This window comes from Phycodurus eques, chromosome 11 (assembly GCF_024500275.1).
Source record: "Phycodurus eques isolate BA_2022a chromosome 11, UOR_Pequ_1.1, whole genome shotgun sequence".
NCBI lineage: Eukaryota > Metazoa > Chordata > Actinopteri > Syngnathiformes > Syngnathidae > Phycodurus > Phycodurus eques.
In genome coordinates this window covers 28,533,707-28,544,492 of record NC_084535.1, presented here as the reverse complement: position 1 = coordinate 28,544,492, position 10,786 = coordinate 28,533,707, and the positions used below count along the sequence as shown (strand labels likewise).

The following is a 10,786-nucleotide window of genomic DNA, read 5'->3' as shown; positions in this document are numbered from 1 at the left end:
CAGTCTGCCAATCCAGAGGCACTGTCCCCGAGATATTCCAGAGGCGTGTCAACCAGGACAGCCCCACAACATCCAGAGCCTTTAGGAACTCCGGGCGAATCTCATCCACCCCCGGGGCCTTGTCAGCGAGGAGCTTTTTAACCACTTCAACCCCAGAGATAGGAGAGCCCGCCTCAGAGAACCCAAACTCTGCTCCCTCATGGGAAGGTGTGTCGGTGGAATTGAGGAGGTCTTCGAAGTATTCTCCCCACCGATTCACAACGTCCCGGGTCGAGGTCAGCAGCGCCCCATCCCCACTATACACAGTGTTGATGGTGCGCCGCTTCCCCCTCCTGAGATGCCGGATGGTGGACCAGAGTTTCCTCGAAGCCCCCCGGAAGTCGTTCTCCATGGCCTCACCGAACTTCTACGCCCGGATTTTTGCCTCAGCGATCACCAAAGCTGCATTCCGCTTGGCCAGCCGGTACCCATCAGCTGCCTCAGGAGTCCCACAGGCCAAAAAGGCCCGATAGGACTCCTTCTTCAGCTTGACGGCATCCCTCACCGTTGGTGTCCACCAACGGGTTCGGGGATAGCCGCCACGACAGGCACCGACCGCCTTACGGCCACAGCTCCGGTCGGCCGCCTCAGCAATGGAGGCGCGGAACACGGTCCGCTCGGACTCGATGCCCCCCGCCTACCCCGGAACGTGAGCAAAATTCTGTCGGAGGTGGGAGTTGAAACTCCTTCTGACAGGGGATTCCGACAGACGTTCCCAGCTGACCCTCGCAATACGTTCGGGCCTGCCACTGTCGGACCAGGCATCTTCCCCCACCATCGGAGCCAACTCACCACCAGGTGGTGATCCGTTGACAGCTCCGCCCCTCTCTTCACCCGAGTTTCCAAGAGATGCGGCCCAAAGTCCGATGACACGACCACAAAGTCCATCATCGAACGGCGACCTAGGGTGTCCCGGTGCCAAGTGCACGTGTGGACAGCCTTATGCTTAGAACATGGTGTTCGTTACGGACAATCCGTGACGAGCACAGAAGTCCAATCACAGAGCGCCGCTCGGGTTCTGATCGGGGGCGGCCGTTATTCCCTATCACGCCCTTCCAGGTCTCTCTGTCATTGCCCTCGTGAGCATTGAAGTCCCCCAGCAGAACGACGGAGTCCCCCAGCGGGAGCGCTGTCCAGCGCCCCCTCCCAGGACTCCAAAAAGGGTGGGTACTCTGAACTGCTGTTTGGTGCATAGCCACAAACAACAGTCAGGACCCGTCCCCCCCACCCGAAGGCGGAGGGAGGCTACCACCGGGGTGAACCCCAACGTACAGGCGTCGAGCCGGGGAGCAAGAAGTATACCCACACCTGCTCGGCGCCTCTCACCGTGGGCAACTCCAGCGTGGAAGAGAGTCCGACCCCTCTCGAGAGGACCGGTACCAGAGCCCGAGCCGTGCCCGACTGTATCTCGTCGGAACCTCTCGACCTCACACACCAGCTCGGGCTCCTTCCCTGCCAGAGAGGTGACAAAGAGGTGCAAAGAAAATGAACTCTCCCAACACTGATCCTGTATTATTTCACACCCTAATATATATATATATATATATATATATATGTATTGCAATGTCATTTTCCCCTATATATATATATACACACACACACACGGACCCGCCTGCGTGGGTTTTCTCCGGGCACTCCGGTTTCCTCCCACATCCCCAAAACATGCATGGTAGGGTCATCGACACCTTTAAATTGCCCGTAGGTGTGAACGTGAGTGCGAACGGTTGTTTGTTCGTATGTGCCCTGCGATCGGCTGGCGACCGGTTCGGGGTGTACCCCGCCTCCCGCCCGATGATAGCCGGGATAGGCTCCAAGCAGCCCGCGACCGGAGTGAGGATAAGCTGGGGGGGGGAATCAATCAATTTTTATTTTGAATAAATATGGAAATATATCCATTTCTATATCTACATGTGTATAACAGTATTGTGCACAGACGCGAATGCTTGATTTCCAGCATTGACGTCACGTTTGACAGTTGCTCTCTCTGCAAAATGCAAACGTATGTCCACTGATGATGTCGTACTCCCTCCAGCCTGCAGCGTCCCGACTCCGACCTCCTTTTCCCACGTGTGCTTGCATGTCGTCGCGACCGAAGGGAAGCGGACGATTTGGGAGTCGAGCTCGAAACGAGAAGGACGCGGCGCGATAGTGTTGGACCGCGGCCCGCCGACGGCGCTTCCTTTCAGCGGGTCGCCCTCCTCGCACTCGGCTCCCGCGAACGAGGATGTAAGCTGGAGCTCGCCAGGACGAGCTCGGATTTCGGCATCGGCCAAAGTGCTTTGGGCGCGGAGACGGCACGTCGGGATGAGGAGCACCTCCCGGCCGGTCGGAACCCTTTGAAACGGCAGATTCGACGCGAAGATGAAGCGGCTCGCCGCGGCGGCTAGCAGGCACAATGGCCTCGTCGCCCCGCTGCGGAACAACAACTCGGGAGCTTCGAGCATCGTCCCGACGCCCCAAAGGAGAGCCGCTTCCACCTGCGCCAGCGAGGGCAAGGGGTGCTCCGTGAGCGCGAACCGATGCCCCGCCGCCAAACCCGAGCTGGTTTGCAAGTGGACGGGCCGGATTTCCTCCAGGCAGAGGTTCGGGCGGGCGGCCGCGTACGTCTGCGAGCGAACGTTCGGCTCCATGCGCGACCTCGTCGACCACGTCAACGCCGAGCACGTCGCGACGGGGCTCGACGCGCTCGCTCACGTCTGCATGTGGGACGAATGTGTGCGCGACGGGAAGGCGTTCAAAGCCAAATATAAACTTATCAACCACATCCGCGTGCACACCGGGGAGAAGCCCTTTCTGTGTGCGTTTCCCAACTGCGGCAAGATGTTTGCACGATCCGAGAACCTCAAGATCCACACTCGCACGCATACCGGTAGGACGAACGGTTCTCTTTCCATTCCGTTGTCGCCGCGCGGAATCCCCCCCCCCCCCCCACCCAAAAAAAAAACCGAAAAAAAGGAGGGAGGGAGGGGGGGGGGGGGGGGGGGCGATCCGAACGTGGAGCATCTTGCGCCGTCTTCCGAATGGCACGGTTCACCCGCGATGAGCATACGTCCTTTGCCCTTCGAAAACCAAAACAAACAAAAAAGAAAGACGTCATTTTTTAAAAAAAAAAAATTTTTTTGGGGGGTGGGTAGAAGCTGCGGCTTTGTGTTTCGAGACGGGAACAAGTCGCGAAAGTGCTTGGCAGTGAAACCTTCGCTTTCCGATCTTTGCGCAGAGCGTCAAGCTGTTGCTGCTCATGGCAAAAAGCAGCGCCACAGGAACTTCCCGTTTGGGTTGTGTTCGCATGAAATTCTCTTCCGGCGGGGTCAAAGTGTTCAAAAGTGTACATTTTGGAGATGATTGAGAGGTGAAGTATGTCATCCTCAAACTGCTGGAAAAGATTGGACGGAGGCCCCTCCCCCTCCCCCTCCGTGTCTCTGGCCGAAGCCACGCCCCTCCTCGGCGTGCACGCGCACGTCGCCAGCTGGCCTTCCCCTGGTCACCGAATCGCAACTTTCCCGTTTTCCAGCATGCGTCTCTTCCACCGGTAAGTCAAAAGAGCAAAAAGACATGTTGTCTTTTCTCGGCAAATTAACTCGAGGCATCGTCGTGAAACATTTGATCGATGAGCCACCGCTTATTTAGCAACAACTCGATTTGATCGAAGCCCGAAATAGCAATACGCCACGTTGTCGTCGAGGGAATGTCAGGTGAATTAATCCTGTCCTTTGTTGTTCAGAGTTGGCGAGAGGGAGGCGCGCACGGCTATTTGGGACCCCCGACCGCAAACCTGTGCCCGACACGAGGCGGCGGAGGACGGGGGTGCGCCTCAACCCGTGGCGCCGCCGAGGAGGTGAAGAAGCTCCCGCCGTCGCGCGCCTGGCGGTAGGCCATGCGCCGCGTCATGCCAACGCCATTTGTACGGGCAAATGCACGCGCGCGCTCCTCGGAACTGGAAATCACAATTTTGTGTCAACTTCCGCGACTCTTGCCGAACTTCCCAAATTGTGATCGATGTATTGTTGAGCTATTGAAAAATAAACGTGCTCCTTTTTACAGACCCTTTTTTTTTTTTTTCCCCCTCGACCTCTGATTTCCAAAGTTGTTATGCAACAATTTGCCGTGCACCGGTAAATGTCATACGCTGATCCAATTTCTTCTTGGTATGGTTTCACTCTGAGGAAACCATCACAAAAATAAGTTTGACACCCCAGCGTGGAAATGTATGGACGGCATGTCATTTCATTCGAGATTTTCTTTGATGGAATGGGTATGAGGGACTTTTATAAAAAAAAATATATATATATATATATATATATATATATGAACAAGTGTTTGCAGATGTCTTTATTCCAAGCGTGGAGAATGCTACAACCGTTTTGCCGTCCTGCCTAAAATAGGAATTTGTGGGATGTAAGGTTTGGGTTTGTGCTGATAGTTTCAAAGGCATTTAAAAACCAAAAGAGAGATCCGTCACTTCCGGCATGAATTCTGTGGATCCGTGCCACATGTCCAAGGGACGAAGAACACCGCTGTCGTCGTATTTCCCCAGAATCTGGTCACGCAGAAAGTAAACCGTTAACTTACCATAAACCGTAATCACGTGTTTATTGTTGAGTGTGGAATAACAGCAAAATGTCAATCAAATCAATGTCACGACTCCACCTACTGAAGAGGGCCGAAATTTGTGTGTGAGCGTCCGTGCAGAATTCCTTGAGGTGTTAGCCTCTTCGTGGAGGTTCTCGAATGTTCTCACAAAGACAACAGAATTTCTTCAAGTTTCACGCTTGTCAATGTTCAGTCATTCATTCATTCATCTTCTGTACAGCGTATCCTCACGAGGGTCGTGTCCGTGCTGGAGCCTACCCCAGCAGACTCCGGGCGAGAGGCGGGGCACGACCCTGAACTGGGTCGCCAGCCAATCGCAGGGCACATATTAAAAACAACCAACCACTTGCACTCAATTTGCAATTTGGAGTCTTCAGTTAACCTACCATGCAAGTTTTTGGGGGGGGGGGGGGTGGGAGGAAACCGGAGTACTCTGAGAAAATCCACCCAGTGACAGAAAGAACATGCAAACTGCACACAGGCGAGACAGATGCAGTGTGAGCTGAGCGGGGACCTCGGAGAGCCGATCCACGGCTACAGAAGCTGGCTCTAGGGACTTGGGATGTCACCTCTCTGGCAAGGAAGGAGCCTCAGTTGGTGTGTGAGGTTGAGAAGTTCCGACGAGATATAGTCGGGCTCGCCTCCACACATGGCCTGGGCTCTGGAACCAGTCCTTTTCAGAGGGGTTGGACTCTCTTCCACTCTGGAGTCGCCCACGGTGAGAGGCGGAGAGCAGATGCGGGCATACTTATTGGCCCCCCGGCTCGGCGCCGGTACGTTGGGATTCACCCCCGGTGGACGAGAGGGTAGCCTCCCTCCGCCTTCGGGTGGGGGGCACGGGTCCTGACTTTTGTTTGTGCCTACGCGCCAAACGGCAGTTCAGAGTACCCACCCTTTTCGGAGTCCTTGGAGGGGGTGCTGGAGAGCGCCCTCGCCGGGGACTCCATCGTTCTGCCGGGGGACCTGAATACTCACGTGGGCAATGACAGTGTGACCTGGAAGGGCGTGACGGGGAGGAGCGGCCCCCCCGATCGGAACCCGAGCGGTGTTCTGTTATTGGACGCCTGTGCTCGCCACGGATCGAACGTGAACCGAACCTATTGGTGGACGCCAGCGGTGAGGGATGCCGTCAAGCTGAAGGAGGAGTCCTATCGGGCTTTTTTGGCCTGTGGGACTCCTGAGGGAGCTGATGGGTTACCGGCTGGCCAAGCGGAATGCAGCTTCGGTGGTCGCTGAGGCAAAAACTCGGACGTGGGAGGAGTTCGTGAGGCCAAGGATCACGATATCAGGACAAAATCAGAATCCTGTTGATTTGCCAAGTATGTCAGAAACACACAAGGAATTTGTCTCCGGTCGTTGGAGCCGCTCGAGTGCGACAGCAAACGGCCATTTTGACAAAAAATACTTTTGAGACATAAAAACACACTATGGAGAGTCACTGAGCAATGAAAGGTTACGGGTAATGTGGTCACGCTGATACAATAATTGTTTTGGTTGAGGGGGTGCAAATGATGCAGAGTCCTCGAGAGATTTAGAGCAGTTTGGAATGACAAGTGGACCGATAACCTGGGACAGTGAGAATCGTGCAAAAATGGCGCAGAGACCTCTGACCAGTACTGGTCAACAACGGGTATGCAAGTCGCGCAGAGTGACGAGACCACTACAGCGAGTGCGCGACTGAGGTACAAGTGACGCGACAACAATCCGACGATTTCTTTTGGGCAGTCTTGATTGTCCGTTGCAGTCGGAGGTTGTCCTTTTTTGTGGCGGCACTAAACCAGACTGTGATGGATGACATATCGGGATGAGTACCATGAAGATTAGAACGCTACAACTACTCTTAACGATACTGCTGCTTATCGATCCGATATTTCGAGGGTATTCTTATTGGTACGTTTTTTTTTTCCCCCTGAAAAACAAACCGCAAATCAGAATGAACGCTGCTTTATTCTTATTTTTAAATCAATGAACTTGTTGTCTTGCAACTGCAACAGCTTGAATGCAATACAGCAAATAAATAAAAGCAACGATTTACAGAAAAAGAAATGTCTTGAACAAATCACTATTCAACATAAACAATTATTTCGCGCGAGAGAAAAACCCGTATCGAGCTGTTGCGAGCGAAAGACAAACTATCGCTGGCTCGTCTTCCAGCAGGACGAGTGTTCAGGCAGTCGAAGGTCGTACCTTTTGTCCACTTGAATCTCCTGCACTTTTGTTAAACGTTGGCGATGTACTTCCGTATTGCTCGCGTAAAAGCATTGTAATTTACGGTTGAAATGATTGATTACGTTTGGAGCAACGTGCGTCGTCTCCGTCAACCTTTGAAAATGCCACCGCAAGAAAAAACTAACTTTGAAACGGTTGGATTGCAAGTAAATCATCGACTAGATTTGATATCACACAGTACGACGAATCACATTTGAATATGATCGGACAGCACGACTCGGGCACGGGGAAGGAGGCAACCGTGCCTCCCGCGGACGGCACTGGAGCGGGGCGAGACGATTGCTTCGAAGGTGAATATCTTCATTTTATTGCAAGTTAGAAACCTCGGAGAAGTAGAAGTAACTGATACAAAATAACGTTAACTATAGCCTAAATAAATTGAAGTCGTCTCTCCAAGACCGTGAACAGAACTGTTAAGAGTGGAGCTTGTGTGCCTCGATCAGACGACGGGATTTTAGCCCCGATATTGGCCCGATGAGCTATCGCGGGCGTAGTTGGAGCCGCTCGAGTACGACGACAGACAGTCAATTGACAAAACAATAATACTTTTGAGACATAGACATTTAAAAAAAAAAAGGTCACTGAGCAATAAAAGGTTGCCAGTAATGTGGTACTGCCGGTACTTTATTGAGTTGTTTGACAATTGTGCAAAAAGATGCAGAGTCCTAGCAATTGGCAGTTTGAAATGACTCATCTCGCAATAGTCCGGTGCAATGACCATCGTGCAAAGGGGCGCCGAGACTTCAAGAAATGGATGCAGTTTAAGTTGGCGCGAGAAGTGGGAGAATCTGGGCCAATGTCGATTGTGCAAATCTTGCAGGTGCTACTCGGGCACATGAGCGGCCAGTATCGGTCGGCAACTGATAAGCGAATAGTGCAGCGCGGCGAGACGACTACAGCGAGTGCACGAGTAACAAGACAAGATATTGGCAGCATGATGCGACGGAATCGTCAGTGAACAAATCAACGACATCTCTCCAACAACGCACCTCAGCGTCGACCAATAGGATTGCGTATTGCGACCGGTGCTTCTCCTCCCGTGCTTGCCGTCGTCGACATTTATTCATGTGCACGAACCGATGTTTGCCGAAGCTTTAGAGCACGATTCGACAGACAAAAACGTTCGTGCTAGCGCGAGCTTGCTGGGCTACGTAACATTATGTTGCCTGCTTCCAATCCGTATCGTATTCAAGGTATGTAAAGATACCTCAAGGTCTTCTTGAATGGACAGCCCACGCCCGAGCACCGGTGACGACACCATGCAGTTCCCCTTTTTGTTATTCCCCCCCCCCCAACACAAGACAATACATTGGCGCGAGCCATTGTTGCTATCGTCGCCATGGTAACTAACAGGTGTATCCGGCGAGCTGTTTTTTTTTTTTTTTTTTTTTTTTTTTTTTGTTCCTCCTCTTCGACAGCGTTTGATTCGACAAATGAAGCCCAGTGATCGTAAAAGACGGGATACGGTGCTATCGGGATGAATGTCGAGTCGCGTCGCGTCGCCACCGTTTGCCCCGAGGTACGGCAAGATTGTATGGCGGCGGTCTGACACAGACCAAATTTGGGCATTATCAAGACTCCGGTCTTCAAAACTTGAGCCCCGGGGCTCGGTACCCATCCATAGCCACGCACCATATCATTGTATTTTTGTCCTTATTCTGTGTTGCGAAAAGAAACATTTTTACCTTGTCATGAAAATGAATAAAATGATTTCTAAATTCGAATAGCATCAGGCTGCAGCATACAAATAGGTCTAAGTGTTGGTCTTAGTTCCGTTGACACACACACAGCCATATTCAGAACTTGGAAATCAATGTTATCTGTTTTACTTTGGGCTCATTGAGAAACAGTATGATCGTGAGTTCTGTTTGTGTTGCAGGTGAGAAACCATTCCAGTGTGAGTTTTGCGAGCGACGCTTTGCCAACAGCAGTGACCGTAAGAAGCATTCACAAGTCCACAGTTCCTCAAAACCCTATGACTGTAAGGCCCTGGGCTGTACCAAGTCCTATACACATCCAAGCTCTTTGCGCAAGCACATGAAAGTCCACGTCAAATCATCACCTACCTCTGAACCCTACGGCATGAACAACTCCATCCAACAACCCCAAGAACCGCGTCCTCTCCTTGAACCACTCGATCTTAAAATTCACCACTTGTCGCCATCGTTCAGCAATAAAAACACAGGTTTTGACATTGATGATAATACAGCCAACAAATTAAACAACAGCCTCCAGCCTAGTTCATCTCCCTCGGCAATGCCTTTGGACCTCTCTCTCTCGGGACTGAAGAGTCAGCTGGCCCAGCAGCAGCAGCAGACTCACAGAACCCCAGGGAGGAGCCAGCTGTCATTCATCCCAGCCATACCCGAGTTGCCTAACATTAAGGAGTGGTATGTCTGTACCAGAACTACAACACCAAACCTTCCTCTCTCTCACCCAGAGGACATCAAATCGGAACCAAGTGACGAGGAGGATTATGTCACGTAATACAGTGGGACCCAGAGTGGAGGAGCTTAAAAATGGACCAATATTGTCAAACCCCGAACAGAGGATCTGTGGAATTGTTCCATTTGTTTTTGAAGGAAGCTGTGGTACGTTATCTTTGGTTCAAAGTGTCACCGATGTTAATTCCTCAAGATACCACAAGCTAGGCTTTTCTCCCGGAAAAACGAACAAGACTGTTGTTATCAACTACACTGCTATGCACATTCAATTTGTATGATAGCGATGCTTTGAATTTCCCTGATGTTTGATTTGGAATAATTATTTGGGTTTGACGATGTCAAGCCCTTTTTTTCTGCATTATTGTGTTTTATCGTGTCTCAGAATGTATTTTGGGTGATTATAAATGCCTCGGCTGTACAGTTTGGTCCAAAAGTATTTGAAAAGTGGAATCGTTTTGCCTTTCCCTCTTTATACGCCACCGGAATTGATTTGAATGAAAGCAATCAAGATGTCATTGAAGTGAAGACTTTCAGATTGAATTGAAGATGTTTGACACAGCAACATGGCTCGGAATTCTCAATTAATCGATGCTGTGTTCCAATTTTGATGGGTACAATTGGAGTCGGAACATCCTATACGGTATAGCATTTGTAAAGTGAAACTCCTTCGTCGTCAATGTGTGCCTGAAATCTGGTGCCTGTGGACATCATCTGGGAATTTACTTCCAGGAGATCCTTTCACTTCAGGCAACTGCCTTTGTTTGCTGTTTGTGGGTCTTGTGGACTTCATATTTGTCTTTTGTAACTGAAAAGCATGCCCTCTTGGATTCTGATCAAACCACGGACTTGGAAATGAAGGAATGTTTCTTGTCGTTACCTTTCGAAAGTTATCTTCTCACTTTTTGTTTGCCAGTGATTTGGATTCTGGAACACGGAAGACTTTTTAGGTGCTTCGTATCGGCTTCTCATTCCCGGAGCGGTGCTTTGCACCTCGGCGTGGGAATCCTCTCTATTTACCTGAATATCATAACAGCTCTTGGTAACGGATTTGGACAACGACGCTGCTGGCTTTTGCGCAGACGGTGTGGTTTTTATTCCCAGGCACTGTCCCAATAGCCAACCGCTGCCAAGTACATATAGGCGAGTTGCGTAAGGAAGGGCATCGGCACAAATACTATACCAAGTCAACCGGGCGAGTGACCCGCTGCGGTGACCCCCGACGGAACGAGTCGAAAGTCACGGCAACGCCGACTGTAGCGAGCCCGTCGTATTGTTACAAAAGTCTCCACTTCACTCCCGTCCGAAAGCTTTGCAAAATCACAAAAACCTCTGTAAATCCAAATACTTCTGGCCTGAATCATGAGTGCCCAACAAGCAAAAATAGAGAAATTCGAAAGAATTCTGGTGCATTTTTAAAATGTATTATTTTCTTCATTGAAATTTGACCCACGCTTAAAATGTGGATGTGCCCTATTATAAACAAA

The 10,786-nt window shown here is 51.0% G+C and overlaps 1 protein-coding gene across 2 annotated transcripts; it reads left to right on the top strand.

The window, feature by feature from the left end:
* Positions 1 to 2,060: 2,060 nt before the first annotated feature.
* Positions 2,061 to 10,786, top strand: LOC133410215 (zinc finger protein ZIC 4-like). Of its 2 annotated transcripts, XR_009769511.1 has the most exons (3): positions 2,997 to 3,568; positions 3,761 to 3,906; positions 8,738 to 8,827. XR_009769511.1 is itself a non-coding variant. In XM_061691085.1 (2 exons), the coding sequence occupies exons 1-2, from the start codon at positions 2,401 to 2,403 to the stop codon at positions 9,343 to 9,345; spliced, it is 1,116 nt and encodes a 371-aa protein (XP_061547069.1). In that variant the 5' UTR covers positions 2,061 to 2,400; the 3' UTR covers positions 9,346 to 10,786. The 2 variants fall into 2 exon arrangements, 1 of the variants encoding a protein (XP_061547069.1); XM_061691085.1 differs by lacking the exons at positions 2,997 to 3,568; positions 3,761 to 3,906 and adding an exon at positions 2,061 to 2,908 and having other exon boundaries at positions 8,738 to 10,786.

Coding starts and splice junctions, on each gene's coding strand:
- LOC133410215 (XM_061691085.1), top strand. CDS start 2,401: ATGAAGCGGCTCGCCGCGGCGGCTAGCAGGCACAATGGCCTCGTCGCC. Junction 2,909..8,737: donor CCACACTCGCACGCATACCG/GTAGGACGAACG, acceptor TTTGTGTTGCAG/GTGAGAAACCATTCCAGTGT.